This window comes from Gallinula chloropus (assembly GCF_964237585.1).
Source record: "Gallinula chloropus genome assembly, chromosome: 6".
NCBI lineage: Eukaryota > Metazoa > Chordata > Aves > Gruiformes > Rallidae > Gallinula > Gallinula chloropus.
Genome location: NC_140091.1, coordinates 29011352 through 29031517, shown reverse-complemented (window position 1 = coordinate 29031517; position 20166 = coordinate 29011352). Strand labels below are relative to the sequence as shown.

General features: G+C 39.1%; 1 protein-coding gene across 1 annotated transcript in view; it reads right to left on the bottom strand.

Annotated features, from left to right (window-relative positions):
• Positions 1-2741: 2741 nt before the first annotated feature.
• PTPRC (protein tyrosine phosphatase receptor type C) overlaps positions 2742-20166 on the bottom strand; it is a gene marked incomplete at its 5' end in the record, with an annotated part of 29820 nt that continues 12395 nt past the window's right edge. The window contains 18 exons of the mRNA XM_084266312.1: positions 2742-3899; positions 4388-4523; positions 5198-5376; positions 5725-5847; positions 6165-6299; positions 7303-7436; positions 7796-7886; positions 8300-8449; positions 9104-9239; positions 10360-10517; positions 12389-12514; positions 13448-13545; positions 13790-13826; positions 14049-14125; positions 14222-14312; positions 14857-14972; positions 16011-16042; positions 17230-17338. Coding sequence (XP_084122438.1) covers positions 3633-3899; positions 4388-4523; positions 5198-5376; positions 5725-5847; positions 6165-6299; positions 7303-7436; positions 7796-7886; positions 8300-8449; positions 9104-9239; positions 10360-10517; positions 12389-12514; positions 13448-13545; positions 13790-13826; positions 14049-14125; positions 14222-14312; positions 14857-14972; positions 16011-16042; positions 17230-17338 — 2195 coding nt within the window. The 3' untranslated portion in view covers positions 2742-3632. The remainder of the gene's footprint in view (positions 3900-4387; positions 4524-5197; positions 5377-5724; positions 5848-6164; positions 6300-7302; positions 7437-7795; positions 7887-8299; positions 8450-9103; positions 9240-10359; positions 10518-12388; positions 12515-13447; positions 13546-13789; positions 13827-14048; positions 14126-14221; positions 14313-14856; positions 14973-16010; positions 16043-17229; positions 17339-20166) is intronic.

Here is a 20166-nt window from a genome sequence, read left to right as displayed (position 1 = left end):
ATAGCAAAGTGCTCTGTAACTGAGACTCTCCTTTTCTTCTATTTTGGTTTTCCCTGGTCTAAAACACAGCACGCTGTTTCTTGGCAAACAGTTGCTCTACGTATGGAAAATAGCTGTGGTACAGCTGTGTGGAGCCCTCGGGGAAGTTCTGATACTCTTTTAGAGGCAATCTGGAGAATGTACAGCGTCAAAAAAATCGGGCTTTACAAAAGCAAGATGCCTGTCCAAGAGATAAGCACTGCTACTGGAGAGCTTGTCTGAGGACTGTTAAATCAAGAGATCGTTTCCAGTTTACGGAGACACCTGTCTTGTGCAGGGGCAGGTGGGGACCTCCCTGGTCCTGTCCGGCCCCTTGGGCTCCTGTGTATGTCCACCAGCTGCTTCCCAGCACATCAATTTGGAGCAGTGGGAACAAAGTACCCCCTTCCCCAGTGGGGAACCAGCTCACCACTGCCAGGGCTGCATGCCCTGATCGTACCACTCACTCAGAGGCAGAGAGCCGCCAGTGAGTCTGTGGATGCCAGGTGAATGCATGGGTGGATGCCAGCTGAATGCATGAGTGGCCACAAGTGCAGCCCACCAGGGCCCAAATGTAGCAGGAGAAGCTGGGGTGCAGGGAAGCAGTAGGGCTCCTGTCAGCTCCTTGAATGGCATTCCTCACCTCCACGGCTCAGTGTGCTGGCCCTTTCTTGTGTTGTAGACACCTTTATCTCAAGAATCATGTGACTGACACTCATAATGCACAGTCTCTGAAAAAGATTTTAACGTAACTATTGTAATTGTTTCTTACAGAGCACAACAAGCATATAAAAATCTAAAGAATAGCAAACACACAGTTCATCTCCACTGCAGTTACCTGGCCGTGCAGAATCTTGTCTAGACTCAGGTCCTTCCTTGTGCCAAAGCTTCTCATACCAGTGTCTACCCAGCAGACTGCAGGAGAAATCCAGTCCCTTGGCCACGTAAGTCCCTGACTACTCTCACTCATTGCTCCAAGTCCTCTCTCTGCTAACCCGCCACTTAGGTGTTTCCATCCAAGACTTCAAGTTATAAAACTTTCAGACAACAGCTCCCACTTCATTCGAGGCAGTGGCCAGGAGTCTTTGTGTGGCTCAGCTCTACTTGAGAAAATAAACATTAACATTTCTTACTCTTCTCAGCTTTTAGGCTGTGCCAAGCCTCCAGCCTGCTATGATGTTGTTCCCACCCTAAGAAAGCCAGAGCAGTTTCCTAGCAGAGCTTTCTGCCTTGGGCTTCGGGCCCCACCTGGAATAGACTGTGTTCCCGGGAGACATAAAATGAAGCCTACAAGTGAATAAGCCCAGTGACTATGGAGCATCCGGCATAACGACCTTCTACAAGCTCTGTGTCACCACCTGATGGATTTTCAACATTCAAATAACATTAGTGAAGGAAAAAACTCATCTCTGGTACACACATAATGTTCCTAGAAGCAGTGAGAAGCTCTAAGCTGTGTTAAGACAGGCTCCCTCAATTGTCACGCTGGGATTTAATGAGATTTAATTGTGCAAAGTGTTATTTAATTTGAAAATAATTAAAAGCCAAGAAGCTCAGTTCAGCCCCTTGTGACTACAAGGAGCTAGACTCCAAAAGTGATTTGCACTAGGCACATGAGGGCAGTATTAATGTAAGGCTCTGTTTCTCTGATGAGGCTAACACAGACATGCACGAGGCCACAGATAACTTAGGTTAGGACCTTTCTTTCAAAATAATTCCATAAATGAAGTGTTAACCTGGCATGTATTTTTTTCAAAAAACATGCAGCCAAAAGAACTTTGAAATCATTCTAGTCAACAATTTAACACAATCCTCCAGAATTTTTACAGCCCAGGTGTCATAGGAGCTTAAAAAGCTACACAAGCATTTTCCAAGTGTATGAGTGCCCTCTGATTACACACAATGAAAATTTGGGCCTAATTTTTGATTTGGGAAAATTTTTCAGTTATTCCTAAATTATGATTAGTCCCTGTCCCCACGGTCTCATGATATAAGTAACTGCTCTGACCTCTATTTTACTGCCTGGACTACCTAGAGAGGCTTTACAGAGGCCAAATCTTAGAAGAAGAACAATAAATGAATTGTTGTCTGTCACCCTGTGAGCACCGGTGCTCAATGTGCACCCAAAGCTCTTCATCTTTTCCATCTCCAGAGATATGCTAAATTTGCAGGCTTGAAGTGCTCCTCTAAAAAGTGCCAAGGAGCTTTGGGCTTACAATTTTTTTAGGTTATCTTCACGTTCAGTCTCCAGAGCTTTTCCTCCAGAGGTGACCCCCTCCACTTTGTTGGCTTACCACCTAGCAGAGCCCCGCTGAAAAGGCAGCTCAGTGGACAGTCAAGGGGAATCCCGCAGCCGCTGTGGCTGGCTGGTGCTGCTTCTTCTAGCCAGACTGCCAGGAAACACTTGTCTGAGCTGATAATTGTGCAGGGAAGATTTGATCTAGAGCAACAGCAAGACTAAATTAATGTTTTAACCAAGTGTGACCATACATGTTGTTTACACGGCTCTCTGAGTATCTTCAATTAGGTTTTGTAAAGGGAGATTAGGAACATGCAGTGATAAGTCAGGAGGACTGAATCTGTTGAGTAACTGTTCCTTTAATGACTTCAAGCAAAAGGAAAATGAAGTTTCCATCCTCTGTAATGAGAGAAACAGGATAGCACAAGATTTTGTGAATTTAGAAGAAAATCATCAGTTTGCCGAGTCCAACAGAAGAAAATAATTTCCACTTTGTCAACTATTAATTACCTTTTTTATTTGGTCTAAAATCAGTAGGCTAAAATCCAAGGAGTAGTAAAAATATCACAACTGTAACATACAAAAAAACCCATAATGAAAATATATCCAGTACCAATTAAAATCTACAAGGTCAGATGTCCCCTTAAATAACAGTAAGCATAAGGAATAGCTGTGCAAGCACACGGTATTTTAACCTCTAAGAGTACACGGAACATGTTTTCTCTCTGAATCGTTGCAATCATTCATTCACATGCCAATCTCCAAACGCTTCTTTGAGTCTAACTCGGAAATCTCAGATTACTAAATGTGGAGCAACAAGGACACCTTGAGGCAAATTGGAATATTGCAGATAATTTACAGATTCTCGATGCACTTGAATTCCTTGGAATCGCCACATGATGTAATTGATAAACTCTTACACCAGTTCCACAGAGCATTATTAAAACAGTGCTGGTCAGCATTCCTGCAATGATAGAATATTTACTTATCCATTAAGTTAATTTACTTGCTAGCAGGTTCGAAGACAGACCTGTTTACCTCGTTGTTCTGAGTTGCTTTTCTCCTTGTTGCAGAAGTCAAAATATTTCCTTTCCACTGCTCAGCATAGTCTTACACTGTACAGATTTTTTTAAAGAAGTAGTATGAAGATAGTGAAAAGGTTTCTCAAGAAGCATTAAATGCAAACCTACACAAAAATTAAGATTTCACAGTTCTTTGGCACTCTAGAAGTTTCAAGTATTCCTTAAAATTTGTACCTCTGAAAAATTATAAAACAATAAAGGTTTAAGAAAAACAATAAAGGAATAAATCTTATAGTTCTTATTTGGTTTACGAGTTCTTTGCACATGAAAAAGCACTCTTTATAGTATAGCCTCTAAGTTGCAGCTGGAGTTGTGGGGCCGTTTGAAGAGCTTTCTGGTCCCTTAGCGCTGTCTGCAGCCTCATCACATACTTCAGGAAGCTCCTTTTCTACTGGCGTTGATGCAGTAAGGTCAATATTAATCAAATCAGTTTCCTGATCTGTTTTTTCTACTTCACTGCAAAATTCAACTTTATCTTCCGGCTGGCTGTTCTTCTTTATTTGTCCATTCTGTGCAGGGTAGACAGTGGCAATGGTGTCATACAGGAATTGGTATTGTTCCTTAAACACAAAGAGAAGTAGTTAGGACCCTCAGAGCCCAAGAATAAACCCATTCTTTCTCTATTTTTCTTAAATTTTAGAAATCTAACATGTTATTGAACATAGAGAATCATAGAATGCATTAGGTTGGAAGGCACCTTTAAAGCTCATCTAGTGCAAGCCCCTGCAGTAAGCAGGGACCTCTTCACTAGAGCAGGTTGCTCAGAGCCCCATCATGTGAAGCAGTGTTCACAGTTTTTGGCATACAGCCTTGTTCCTGTGGTTTATTCTGATTTCATGTGTGTGTAATGTCTCTACAGCTGCCTGTGTCAGATGTTCCAAGTTGAGTCACTCGGTACCCTCTTGGTTGGCAAAGTCCCAAAAGCATGTTTTTAGAGTGCTTAAGTTGTAAACAACATGAATTGTGAGGAGTCTAGGAAAGTCATCTAATAACCTGCCCCATATCAATGACACCTGACTTTTTCTGGTAATTCATAAAATTTACTTACAAAGGTGGAGACCACTCCCAGCCTGGTGCGACGAAGAGCTTTCACTACTTGGAAAACATCTATTACTTCTTCAATTTCTGCACTTTCCAAAAGGATCATTAAAGCACAAAATACACCAGTCTGCTGGGATCCATCACTAGAAAGTAATGTAAAATGTACATGTAAATTTAAAATGTAAAATCAGCAAGTCCTCTGACAAAACGTTAGATCTATTTCAAAACCCACGTAGCAAATTACATTTCTAAAACATTATTTATGGTAGTGACATTGTTAGTAAGAATACCTGCAGTACACACACAAGACACAGTTTATCTAGACACTACCTGGGTCTCATGTGGCCACTTCAAGGGTTAGGAGAGAAATGAGAAGCTTCAGACTTCCAGTCTAAACAATTGTTAGCAGGGTTATCCTATTAGAGAGTATGAGCAGCTATTCCTGGAAATGGTCCCAAAATAGTGGGCTTAGGTACTGGAACAAGACATGAACCTAAAAGCTCTGCTGGATTCTCATTACTAGTGAGCTATAAGAACACTCTGATGTATCATTTCTTCTCAGAATGTGTGTACCAGGCAAGAGCACCTTGCTCTGACCAGCTACTCTATGCCCATGCTTGCCAAAGACAAGTGTGCTCACTTTTCAGTGCTACAGTCAAAAAGTTCAAGCTTGAGCAATTTAAGGAATCTTCTCAGCACAGCTGAGTCCAGACAGCTGGAAAGGTTTGCAGGAAAAGGCCAGCACCCCAGAACTGTGGTCACTGCATATATCCAGAGCTTAGAGCTAGGTTAAGATATGTACTGAATTCAGACTCACCAGCAGTGGACAACAAGTGGGACACTGCGGGCATTCCTGTAGTCCTCAGTGATTGGTCTGGCTGGGATTTTTTGTTTAAGGTTGACAATCATGCTGACTAAATCTCTGGGGTTTTCTGGAACATCCAAGCTACTCCACTTGTGGTACTGGTACTGATACACCTTCTGTGTTTCTTTTGTCTGAAAAACAGCAGTGGTGAAATAGTCAATGTTCAGCTTTAAATAAAGCTGATTTACAAAAGAGGAACTGCATGGTGATGGGATTTCTGCCTCATGAATATGAGGTAGGTGGACATCCAAGCTTTGCTCAAAATACAGAAAACAGTTGGCCTCCCAAGACTCCACTATCCCCTTCTCAGCGATTCACTAATTTGAGCTATTTTACCATGATTGGCTGCTGGTCTGGAAGAGAAAAATATTTCCATTTCTTTGAGCAGCAGGAACTGTCCTTGGTCTTTCTTTAGGCTAAATTTGTAACAGGGAAACAAATTTAAAACTTCCTTTTGGAATTTGCAAATGAAGTTTTACCTTCAGACTCGTAACATCAAATGCACGTATGGTATAGCTGGGGCAGAAGTTGACATCTGTCACTTGAACTTCTATTCCATCATATGTTTGTTTTCCATCTTCCCAGTATGGTGCACAGAGTTCCTAAAATGGATAAAAGTCCAAGTCAGTGCTTACCATTCATACTGCCTTTGTTCTATCTTCCACATGTATTCACAGAATGTGTTGACTTTGAGGTAGAAGGAGTGTCATTGTATTATTTTAAAACATAGCATCATACACTCTTCCCCTCATAAAATTTGTTAGAAAATTAATGAAGAAGGTAAATAATAGAACAAATTATACTGGAACCCCAAATTCCTCATCCTATGAAACTTGCTTAACTGGAGGAAGAGAAGGAGAGAGTGCAGTGCAATGCAATAAGGACCCTTATTAAAACAGTGTGAAGATGATGCCCTCACATGATCTCCTTCTTTCAGCTCTGTCAGCATAACAATGACTTTGACTTTTCTTTGGAAGACCATTTGCCAGAAGTCAGAGACAGTTTCCTGCAGTGGTCCCTGTGTTGCAATCATGGCTTTCGGACCCCAGTAACCCTATAAAAACAAAGTTTTAATATTTTTTCATAAATTCATTGAACACGTGATCGTCAAGCAACAGAATTCATTGCCACTCAAAGAGTACACAGTGAAATGAACTAATTAACCCCTTCATTTATAGAGAAAACGTGCAACGGTCTCAGAGGAATTCTATGAGTCAAATGACATCAAACTCAATCCTCCTAAAAACAATATCACTTCCAGATTGACCATAAGGTATGCTCACACTGAGTGGTGAGACCTCACCCTCCCATTTCCTGCAAAGCACATTTTTAAAGGCTGAAATGTTTTGTTCTACACAGCTGTTTAATTTGACCACTGACAAACTGAATTTATACCACACAATGTTGATGCACCACTTGCTTCAGAGCCACCCAAAAGTAAAAATACACTTACTCTAAAATGCTGCATTCAGATAAATCAAATTTAGCCAATAATTCCATTGAATCAGTTATTTCATCAGTGACCAACTGCTCTTCTTTTCCTTTTGGAGATATATACATAGGCAGATGCCCACAAAACAGAAACCCGTGTTGTCATGAGGCCAGTCTGAAAGTGGTTTTAGACACACACACACATGCACGCACAAGGAAAACGTGTTTCTCTGTTGCGTCTCACTACTTGTGATTGCACAATCTAAGACCACTTAAGGGAAAAAGATTCATCTTACTACTGCAGCAAAATGTAGAAAAAATTGATGATTAAAACTATAACTGGATTTGCCAATCGACTGTCAGAGGTAAATCCTATTCTGTGTGTGAAGCTGTGCGGGTTTTGGCCTTGGCTCTGTTTCAGCACTGCTCAGCAGTAACAAAAACATCCCTGTGTTATCAACAGCATTTTCAGCACAGATCCAAACCACAGCCCCTTAGTAACTACTGTGAAGAAAACCAACTGTATCCCAGCCAAAACTAGCATATAAGAGAATAAGAGCTCAAGCTAGAATATATTTAAACTGAAACACTGTGAAATGCTTACAGTGGATCCTTTAAATACGTACAGTTATGAAGGAAGCATTGATGTATTTGCTTGAATCCTCACAGTCGCTGTCCTCATCTGAGGAATCATCCGAATCATGTTCACCCTCCTTACTGCATTCACTGTCGTGCCTGATGGGCACGCGGTTAAAGTCATCTGCATGAGACAAAGTGTCACCGTCCTGCCACACTGCTGCTCAGGTGCAGCTTTAGAGGGGGCTGTCCCTGCACGTGCAGGGGGAAGAGTAGACAGAAAACAGCAAGTCCTTTCACAACAGACTGCAGAACAAAAGCCACTTAACTTGAAACAAGCCTAAACAACAAGCCATTTTTAAGAACTCATCTCTTCTTTTTTAACGCACTATGAGAAGTTTCTAATTTTACGGTGTTGAGAAAATTAACCAATCAAATACATCTCACTAAGGTAATTTACTGTCCTTGCTACTTCCAAATTTAGTAGATTTCCTTACAGAAGATAACAGAAAAAATAAGGGGAGGTTCATGGAAAATACTTACATGGAATTATGTTGGCATTCCTATTTTTGCTTTTGTTTTCCTCACGATTCCCAGTGTTCTGTGTCCGCCACCCCTTATAGGAAGGTAATCTCTGAAGAAAGAAGATGTTTGGCATTTTGCTTTATTAAAATCCTGGAATCATTGTCCCCTCTTGACACCCACACCCAGTCTTCATCTCCTAGTGCCTTGCTTCTTACTCTAATTCTTAAAACTTTGGTCACATCTAGATAATAGTTTTTAAATGCCTGCTATACCCTGTACAATAGCAGAGGAAATTGTGCACAGAGATGCATAACCTCCCCATCTCTGTTAAAAATGTTAATATCAAAAGCAGGAATACAATTTCATTTATTTACTGCTTGCTTTCACGAAGGTAAAGAAACTGTTTCTGTGCCAGGGAAATAAAATAGCACAGAAGTGATGTATTCTTTGTGGTATCTCTATCTCATTCTTATTGAGCAAGGTACTTCCTCATGTAAGAGAGAGAATGTAATGCTTATTTACCTGAAACTCTGCCTCCAGCAGAGAAGAATCACTCGGGGTATCTTTTCTTTTCAGACTGTTAAGATAGGAATGCAGCTCGGAGAGACTGACCTCTGTTTCTCCATACTGATTGTATTCCACTAGTGCTTGATGGATAAGGATGTACTGTGACTGGTGTTTCCCATTTGAAGGGTTAATAAAAGAGTAAAAAGAAAAAAACAAATGCAGGATCAGTCATACCACTTTTTAAAGCCATTATTAGAAAGTATTGCTTCCATGATGTTGTTACTGTTAATAATATTAATCATTAAGTACAAGTATTAAAAGTCAGAGAGACTTCCAAATTAGACATTTTGGAGCACATCTAGTGTTCTGCAAATAAGTGTGATATCATTCAAGAAATACACAATTGAGATCTGGAAGATTTACCAAACACTGAAGCTAAAAACAGACATTGCATCAGTCTGTAACTTTTGTTGTACACCCAACTCAACTGAAAATCCCACCTAGGCAGACAGCTTTTCGAATCTAAAATTATACAAGCTCAGGTTTGCATTTGTGGATTTTATGCAAACAGCTGGGTTATCAAATCTAAAATGCTCCCCTTGGATTCTTTTCTTAAAGCCTAAACTTAAAAATTTGAAGTTTCTAAAACTGAAAAATCTGTATTGCATGTTTTTCTCAATATTTTTCAGAGCTGTATTTCCTATGAATAACCTCAACTGAACTGTAGCAGTACCCAAGACTGAGCAGCACCCTTCTGAGAAACACAGATGAAAGCCAGGCAAGGGAGAGTTCTAAGTGGCAGGGGTATTAGCAAGATACCTCTACTTGAACCATGAGGCACCGCTGCCGACGCAGTTTCACAATGTAGCCATAAACATCCACTCTGCCTTCGGCATCCAGCCCCTCCAGCATAGCATCAATTCCTATATAGGTCCCAGTCCGCCCAACACCAGCACTGCAAAGCACAAAGGAATTTGGTTATCGAGAGGAAATGACAGCTCCCAATCAGATTGTGAGAGGGGATCAATCAGTGAGAAAGAAAAAGTGAAAGTGTGTAACAGCAGGACATGAAGCGACTGCAAACAGTTCTTCTTGTAAATTAATTTGCAATACAAACAATAATGAGTCTCTATTTCAAATATCTTTTAATGAAAATAAAACAAATACTGACAACCACGTTACTTCTAGCCAGAGCAGCGTGACATTTACCTGGCTGCTCTCCAAAAATCAAAATCTGTATCCTCAGTTTTTACAGAGCTCTCTTTCTTTCAGAAATCAGGCCTTTTTATGCATATTTGGCTGCCCTACTCTCAAATAATCACAGAATATCCTGAATACCCGTCATACCTTGAATACCCATAAGGACCATCAAGTCCAACTCCTGGCTCCACACAGGGCCAGTAAATTCAGAGCATGTGCCCAGATGCCTCTTGAACTCAGTCGAGCTGGCTGCTGTGACCACTTCCCTGGGGAGCCTGTTCTATTGCCCGACCACCCTCTCAGCAAAGAACCTTGTCCTAACATCCAGCCTAAATCTCCCGTCACAGCTTCATACTGTTCCCTCGGGTTCTATCACTGGTCACCAAAGAGAGATCGGTGCCTGTCCCTTCACTCCCTCTCATCAGGAAGCCACAGACCACAATGAGATCTCCCCCCAGCCTCCTTTTCTCCAGGCTGAACAAACCAAGGGACTTCAGCCTCTCCTCATAAGACTTCCCCTCCAGACCCTTCACTGTCCTTGTTGCCCTCCTCTGGACACTATCCAATAGTTTTGTGACCCTCTTGTGCCCAAATCTGCACCCACTATTTGAGGCCACACTAGTGCAGTGTAAATCAATCCCCTCCCTGGACTGGCTGGCAATGCCGTGCTTGATGCACCCCAGGACACGGTTGGCTCTCCTGGCTGCCTGGGCACACTGCTGGCTCGTGTTTAACTTGCTGTCAACCAACACCCCCAAGTACTTCTCCAATCACAAAATCTGTGATCAGCCAAATACCTTTGCCAGCTCCCATTTCTGAATACCTTCACTTCATATTCATTTAACAGTAACTTTTTTTTTAAAATATATATGTACCTGCAATGAACCACTATTGGGCCACTAAAAAAGTTGCTGAGAGCATTAACTCTGCGTCGGAGTTTGAGAAGGAGATGTGGATCCTCAGGAACTCCATGGTCTGGCCAGCTTGTGAACTGAATATGAGTGACATCTCTTCCAGCTGTCCTTTCTCTTCCCTAGAACAAGTGAAGTGTGAGGTTTTTTTTAATATATATGCACACATAAAGACAAAATCAAGTACAGATGCACAAAGCAGAAGGAAAATTAGGGAACAATCATCAAATGTTGAAACAGGAGTTTCAAACAGAACCACACAGAATCACAGAATGTTAGACCATTGGGATTATAACATACAGCATGCTGTAATGTCATCCCAATGTCAAGGTATGACATTTTTCATATTTAATTTTAATTTAAAAATATCCATGAATCAGGAATACACAATGACTTCAAGAGAGGGCAAGCAGGACATTCAGTGTTTCTGAGAACACGTTTTTCCTCGGGTTAGCCAATCATCCAGATTATTATGTTTCCCCATTCTATGCACAATTTGGCCGGTGTATAGCTCTGGCTGCTTCAAGGGGTAGAGGTTGGTAATTCTCTTATGTGCCCTAGGAGCAGCCTGCTGAGGATACAACAGGTTTTTAAATAAATTTAAGCTGTAACTCAGACTTTGACCATTTAGAAGCAGACACAAGAAAACTTATGATTTTCAATGAGACTCTCTTAAATCACTTGATTAAAGCCTAAAGCATGTCAAGTCTTCAGTCCTACTTTCCTATGATGCTGTGAGATTAAAAGAGAAGATGCATTTTGATAACCATGATCATAAAACAAAATGAGAAAGACATCTCAGTGGCAGTCTTTTACTGGCCAAGATTTAGTACGGCTATCTGGTTATTTCCCCAGTAATTAACCCCCACAGACTTGCCTGAAGTTGAATTATCCAGTTATGACAGAGTTATGCATAAGTATTTGCCATTGTTTCAGTAATTATACATCACTTTCCCACCAGAACTGCAAAACTGTCTCTTGCCAAGGATCACTCTTAAATTCCACAACCAATCTCATGTTTATCTATATTAATATGCTGTCAGACGAAGAGAGAGCAGACAGCTCTCAAACTCTATGTCCTCAACCACAGCAATGTCTCATTTCTAATATCAGATTGTCCTAGCCACACAGCATTGTCCTTGTTAATACTTAAGCATCCTGATAGTCTCACTGTCTTCACACTGTTACAGCTATCTTTTAGTCAGACCACTTCTTGAGTAAATTTTAATGCAACATGAGATAGCAGAGTAGGAATTTCCAGCTGTAAACCTGGATCAAGATGTGTAGAGTGTTGCTTGACTATTTTTTTAAGATCTGTCAGCATATTTACTCTTTGAGTCTGAATTGCTTTTAGCTATGACTTAACACACCATTTACCCTCACTGAAATATTTTTGCAAAAGGCCTGAGAGGAGCATTTAGCCTTAGATAGCAAATTTCATTCTCAGTTATGCACAGAGCAACTAATCCGATTTCAGATGTATTAAGGAGAGCAATTAACCAGCCTCAACGATCATTTTAAAACACATTTATAAATTCCCTTGAGATTACCAAAATTTGTAACTTCCCTACTGTACAATTATCATGAGGGTAGATAATGATGCTCTATTAATCACATTTATTTTACTTGCAGAAAGTTATGCTGAGATACATGTAAACTGCTAAAATTTCTGTGTTAAAGAACAATCTAAATAGCTAAGGAAACCACAGCACATTAAGCTTTCCATACTTAACAGCATAAAAAGTTTCCTCTTAAATGTAGATTCCAGAGTACTAGGGAAAAAATATATCTTTAAGTTGGGAAATACATGTCTAGCTTGTATTTCTTGTAAGGAATGAGACCTACATCTAAGAAGTTTTCTCTTAGGGGAAAACAGCAGAGCATCTTCCACTGATAGCTAACTCTTCTCTTCAAAGGATCCCTTAAAAAATATCAACATATTGTAGATAGACACTCCGATGCCAGCCAGACTTGTACTTTTGAATGAACTTACATTGGTGATGTGCAGTTTCTGAATGACATAGTCTGGACATGTTTTACTTTCATTGATCTTCACAGTGATGTCCCCGTATGTGGCAGACCCATTCTCCATTGATGGCCAGTACTGGGCACATTTGTTCTGTCAAGATATGAAGTTAGGTGAGCAGCACGACAGCAAAGCAGCAGAGAGCTGAGAGCTAGAAGAAAGTCTGATTTAAAATAGATGGCAACTCAGTACAGTTTTTCCAACTTCTCATGGGTATTGTCACAACTCAGGATGTCAGTGCTAAATAATTCCAAATATCTAACAATTCAGGTCTATGAACTGAAGTTTATAACCTTGGAATTTAACTTGGAACAAAGTGGGGGAAAAAATTCTGTACGCTAGTTGAAAAAGTGAACAGCCACTGTTGCTGGTGCCTGGAGGCCATAGAAAACTTTGCAGCTACTTCTCTGACTTCTTTTCTCAGTCCTCACTGAGGATGTTACTCCTGCCTGCCTGTAACACCAACTTGGGGATACTGTGAATCAGCATTCTGCCAACATTTCCATCTTTAAAAGCAGTTAAAACTGCAGTTCCCTTTCTTCCTGCTCTACCTAGTATAAGGAACAAAGCAAGTCAGAAGCTCTCAACCTCCCCGTGAAAGGAATGACAAAGACAACTTAGAAAAGACCCTATTTTGTCTCAGATTTACTGAGGGCATTGACAAGATATCAGAAGATAACTAGTGAAAATACATTTTATGACCTTTAATGAGGAGCGAGGAGCTAAAGTTCTACCTTGAGCCCTTTTCTGGATTTATCAGCTATAATTTGGAAGGTCACCCTCAGCTATTTACAGCTGTGACTAAAGTGACTTTTTCTGATTAGGCTGGTATTCCATAAGGCAACACTGATTTGGCATGCTTTCCAACATAGGTTCTGCCACAAGCAAAGAACAAAACCAAAGTACTAAGATGATAATGTAATTCACCAACACCAGCCCATTCTGTTTTCAGAGAAAAGAAGGATGGAAAGATGTTTGAAAGGATGGAAGGACGGACGGATGGATGGAAAGACTGATACTTCTCACCTTTTTTCCTTCCTCACAGCGAGTCACCATGACAATAATTGTTGCCTTCTGTTCCCAGATCATTCTCCAGAAATCATCTGTGGTTTCATCCTTGGGGCCTAACGAGATATTTTAAGGGAGTTTTTCAAAGGGTGCAGCTACAAAAAAAAAAAAACCCCATACCCACATGCCTTCTTGACTTTTTTATCATTCCCTAAGCTAAAATTCATTGGCAACTTTTTCATGTTAAATTTCAATTTTTCAGATTTTCAATTTTTCTTTACATTTACAAATATTTTTAAATACTGTCGAATGAAAAATGGGTGAAAAAAGAAAGTCTGTTCTTTTGAGGTTAAAGATTACCTTGTGCAGCGATGTATTTTCTCGGTTCTTTGAAGCCCTGCAAAAATGCACAATGTTATCAACTTTTAGAAAGGAAGCATGAACAATTTAAAAGATTTGCAACTTTAAAAAGAGATTCAGTATGCAACAGTCCAGTAATACCAAATACATTACAAAGATGGAGAGGACAGAAATTAAAATCCTCAAAGGTGTTTGATATGGGAAATGTACAGACTGCAGAATTTCTTCCATAGTTCTTTTTTAAGTAGAAGTCACTCACATCAATATAACTTGCATTGATATAATCTGATCCTGGGTCTCCTTGGATCTCCAAGAGCTCAACACGGTTATGATCATCTGTTTAAATCATTTAAAACAAAATAATTATGCTATCTCAAGGCACTGACAAAACAAATATTTATAAATCCTGCGAAAATTGTAACAAATACTCACATGGAAGGATATCAATGTAACGGTTTTTGTTCTGATTATGGCTTTTTTTGGCCTCCTTTATTGAAAATTTTGAGAAAACTCTAGGAATGCTCTGTAAAATATAATGTTTTGATTATTAGATAAGAATACATTTAAAATAACTTCTATTTACAATCAAAGGCATAAGGAAGGAATTTGGTACTACTGAGTCTGGAAGATAACATTTTGCTTCATACAATACTGTCATATCTTTCTTATATCTAAAATAAACAAATGTATTTCCCCTTAATATAAATAATACCTATCTCCACATTTATATACACATTTTTATATACCCATGGCTATGCAGGAAGAGAGAGTGTTAAAAATGTACATTAACAGATACTTTAGAATGAGAAGCATTTGGATGGTGTATTTTATACTTTTGCTGAGAAACACCTTCAGAAAACAAAAAAAGTACCATTGTCATATAATGAGAGCTTGGTAGCAAAATGAACTGAAGCCCATTTGACCTTAGATGAGAATTCACTCAATTTTCTAGATTTTTTTAATTTTATTTTAACCAGTGCATACACATCAAACATGCTCTTGAACAGAATTATTCCAGCCACCTGTCTACAAATCTGTGATATATATATTTTGAGCCAATGACAAACCTGAAATTCATCCAAGAAAAGTCTTCCTTCATCAGCAATCTTCCTCTTGTACGTGTCCAGCAATTGCTCAGAAGGTATTGGCTCTATGTTCAGAAGCTGCCTATCATCATCTTTAACTGTGTGAATATGTCAAACATTTATCATTACTGACTTTGAAAATGTAAATTACATTGCAGTAAACGTGATTCTCAAGTTGTGAGATAAATTAACAGAAGGAACAACTTTATATTTTTTTTAAAAGCTGTGGTGCCTGAGCCAGCTGTGAGCAAACAGGCCCTGGGAATCACAGAACCTGTTCAGCTCTGACTGGAGACGCTGCAGGAGGAGGCCACATGCAGGGACATCGCACCAACAACGCTTTTGTATAAAGGGGTGATTGGCAACAGCCCCAGCACTGCAATTATTACATGGCCTTGTCCTTCTACTACAGTTCTGATCATTTATCATCAGTGGTAAACTGGATCACTGCACAAACCACTTACAAATGAAACAACATGTATGGGCTACTTTCCCAAATTTTCTCCAACTATTCTCTCAGTAGCAATAATCTGTAATATCATTTTAGTTATAAAGCAATGGTTGAACAAGCTTTAACATCTCTAACTAGACATTTATTAATTTTGCACTTACATTGAAATTTTTATACTTTTTTTAAGAACCATGTATCTAAGAAAACGGGTATGAACGTCACCACACTATTTCTGTTCATTTTACGTAGTTCACTTCTGTGGGCTTGAATGCTTTAAATTAGTGTTTATTTCAAGCTTTTTGACTGATTATTTCTTCACAGACTTTGAAATCTTATGCAAAGGTTACATGTAATATTCAATTTTGGCCTTTGGGATTTGAAAGCCTTCAAAATTTTGCAGTAAAAAACAACTGGCTAATGTTTAAATTCTTGCTTTGAAGAAGGTCATGGAAACAGGAAATTCTGAATGAAGCGGAATTTGATTCTGGACTTACTCTTGGGGTTAAATATATCACATCCATTGTCTGGGATAACTAAATTCGGTTTGTATTTAAACAATAAATAAGTGGTTATCATGTTGGTATCTGTAATCCATGTATACAATCTAGAATGTAAACAATCCAAAGGTGGTGACAAGATGTAACTTCTCATTTCCCATTCCTTAATATATATATGAGATACTCACCTGCAACAAGGTTCACGCCTTCAGAAGAATTGCTGCAAGAAGGAAAAGCATCTGTAAAAGCTGATATATGCAGTAATGAGTTAAATAAAAGCAGTTTTGTCTGCAAACACCAGGACTGTTGATAACCAGCCTACTGCATCACAAGCCCTCTGTGAAAAAAGGGTGCTACCAGCGAGACTTAGAGGCCCTATGCAGACATGGTTGAGAATCATTTCCTACTCTGAGTACTATTGATGGGGAGAAACAAGGGAACAACATCAAATTACTTTATTGCTTTCATAATTTTGTCCATATCACCTGCAACAAATGTCTTTAAATTCTTCACAGGAGTCATTGCTCACACCACCTTTGTTTCTCTTGCTACGTGACAAAAAACTAACATGTACTTCAAATACAATGAAATTAATTTTAAATGCTAAGTAGCCAAGAATAAGCCAGACTCTCTGGAGCAGTACAAGCAGAAATTAGTTTTGCTTTAGCTTTACTGCTGAAGTTTGCTCCTGAGCAAGGGCAACTCCCTGTCACCCTATGGGGAAGGGCAGCAGGGGAAAGAGGTTGGGAAAGATGAGTCCCCAAGTTCTGCATTGCCAGTGCTGAGAGGTTTCTGGAGAGGTTTCTATCTCCTCCATCTCTACCAGCAAATGTCCCCTCACACATGGCACCACGTCCCTTTGCAGCAATAGCAGCAGTCAGCCTGGCTTTCCATGGTTCTGGCAGAGCTGTCAGGGAAGGCAATGACTGTTTTTCTATTGCCATCCACTGTCCTACAGAACTGCCAAGTCACCTAGAGATGACTGCAATAACCAAAGCCTCCTTAAGATACTGTTTTGGGTGAATAAGCATTTGAAAGGGTTCCAAGAAAGCGTGTGTTACTTTCATTACTTTTAACTTAAATCATGAGGGAAAGGTTTTTCCAGACATTTGTGAATATTTTTTCACAAAACTAGTGACAAAACATTTAGTTCTAGCAGATCAGTTTTTCTGTGTCCTGAGAAAGCGCTGAGAGATTTTTAAATCTATTTCATTGTATTTACATTGCCAGACAAACCACCAAAATTTAGTTTCTTTTGAAAGGATTTAAAGGTTAAAGGACATTTTTCCCAGTATTAATGAAATAACAAACTTGTAATATTTTTACATTATCCGTTGGGAAATCCTGTGAAAAAACAGAACTCATTCCTCGCCATTTCTATGAGATGTAGTGGAACATGAAGCTTACCTAAGCTTTTTTTTGTGAAGATCATAGATTTTGTACAGAACCAGTAGCAAAGCAATTGTTGTCACAACGATCAGGAATGCCAAGAATATAACTAGGGCTCTAGAATTATCTAGCAACAGAAAAGAATACAATTATTATTTATTGAATACATAGCTAATAATATTAAAAATTCCAATTTCTTTCCCTTTTTCTTTTCTTAAACTACCTAGAACCGCAGCTCTTTGTTTTTCTTTTTTTTTTTTAAGAAGTAAAGAATTCTTTTTAAGTCTTTAGTTTAACTTTGCTATTCAACGTTAAATTATTTTCTTCATTAAGAAAACTTTCACTTAAACTCGCGATGTCCATCTGTCAAAATGCTACAGCTCACTCCCTTGTTTGGCATAACCACGGTCTCCTGCTCTGTGTGACCTGTACACCTGAGCAGTGGAGCTCTCAGCTGCTCCTGATCTGGGAGCTCGGAAACCCTGACAAGACACAGATGTTCAGGATCTGAACACAGGAAAACAATAGTGAATAAGGCAGAGAAATTAATTTCTAGTCACATTTGAAAGTTTCCTGGAGATACCAAACCTATGCAAAATTTCTGAGTTATAATTAATGGTGAATGAGGATATTATGAAGCTCAGATCAATTATTAACTACAAAAACAAGCAGTTTGGATTTTTGATTAGGAAAAAAGTAATAGAATTCACAGTTTACACTTTATACTGTGTTTAGGTCTAAAAGTAAAAATGTTGAATATTATTACTTACATCTGGTTTTTATGGTTACTTTGTCTGATGGCCCTCTATAGTATTTATTAGTCACTAAGACCTGCATGCAGTGGGTGAGAATAACAGAGGTGTTAAGAGACTGCAAGTAACAATTTTGCATACTTTTCTTTTAAAAGCAAAGCACAATGGTTATTCAAAATACACACATCTATTTTCAATGAATCAACCTGATTGACAGTAAGATCTGCTGTCAATCTTAGTGTAGCCATTTCTAGTACAGCTCAAGTTTACACATAAGTAACACAAGATCTAAGTCCAAAAATATCCAGATGACTGGGAAAATAACAATGAAATAGGCACATTTTGCAAAATCAAAATCAGATGCATCTCAAGGAAAAAAGAATATTTCTTATCAAATCCCTCAAATCTTAAAAATAACTAAGCAATATGTAATAAAACAACATTATTTTGTTTGCTTTAACATTAAATACACAAATAGTCAACTGAATTGTGTATTTTTAATACAAGTGCCTATATAGGAAGTAATACATTAAAGGTTAAATTATAGAAGACAAAATGAAGTTTTAAGTAAGTTGTTTTCTTACAACATTATCTTTTGTGTGCTTTAACTGGTGTCAAAATACTAACTTTGTCTAAATTTGTTTATATGTTTTATATATATTTTACATTTATTCAATCTTTTAAATTCCCACAAGAGAAATTCCTATCAGATCTAATAAGCAGCTTGAAGTTTGTATATCAAACAATTCACACTCTTCTTCTGAAGAAAAAATAATCTTACAATTAAAGATTTAATACTAAATAGTGGAGATCACTAACAGGATTGAATAACAGTGATTTGAATAGAAATATTATCCTGCTGCAAATTATCCAAAAGTGGAGGAGAAGGGCTTTTAGCATCATTGCTGACTGCAGGCTGAGTTCTTACTGAGCCTGCATGATCCCTTAAGAGAAAGCTCTCCTGAAGACTCTGAGGACTGTGCCCCAGCTCCCACCCTCTCCTCTAAAAGGCTGATGTATTCAGGGGATTAGTAAGCAAGAAGTTTCTCAAAAATCAAAACCCAGAAACCTAGTTCAACAATCAGGTGAAAACATCCCTAAAACAAAAAGTGTGCTGTTTAGACTCCTGTTTATTCTCTGAACAAGTCAGTATGTAGATAGAAGGCAATCATAACAATCACCAATGCTCACATTGGATTATCTTTCTTTACTTGAGCCTTCCACAAATTGATCCAGGATCCTTTCATTACTAGTTAAGGCCATAGGGCTTTCTCTGTGTTTACAGTAAGAACCAGGCAAAATAAATCTGAAGCAGAAGCGCATTTCTTCTACAAGGTAAACTGCTCCCTGCAAATGGCATACAAAGACCTTACAAGAGCAAATGGGTGCAAGCATCTTTTGCTACTACTGGACCCTATCTTTATTTTCTGAATACAAAGTTTTCTGAGCAGAAACTGTCAGAAAAACACTTGCAAAGTCTTGGAATAAGACCTAGACTACTCAAGCTCTCTATCCATTTCCTCAGGAAGACACAGAGAAAAGAGAGCAAGATTGCAGAAAATGAGTGAAACTGGTTCCTAAAAGTAATAAAACTCTGTTTTTCCTACCGGTCACTTTCTTACCTCAACTTAACTGAGAGAAGCTATCAGGATATATTCCTACTGGCCATAGAATCATAGAATGGTCTGGGTTGGAAGGGACCCCAAGGATCACAGAGTTACAACCCCTCTGCCACAGAAAGGACCACCAACCTCCAGGCTCCTGGGATGCCCAGGGCCTCATCCAACCTGGCCCTGAACACCCCCAAGGGTGGGGCATCCACCACCACTCTGGGCAGCCTGTTCCAGCACCTCACCACTCTCTCTGTAAAAAAAACTTCACCCTAATATCTAATTCAAACCTTCTCTCCTTTAGCTCTGATCCATTCCCCCTTGTCCTGCCATCGTCTGCCCTTTTAAAAAGTTGATTCCTTTCCTATTTATATGCTCCCTAACCACATTAAGGGGATCACACAAGACCGTTGGATTTGCAAGCAACTAATGCCAAAAGCGTAAAATGCCTAAAGAAGATAAAATAGCAGGAGGCTTTCAGGAAAGTGAAGCTTGTAAGGAGAGGATGATGTATTTTTTATGGAAATAAGAACTGGCTTGCAAAAGACTGATGTAAGGACATATAACAGGATCTGACCTGCTTAACACTTACT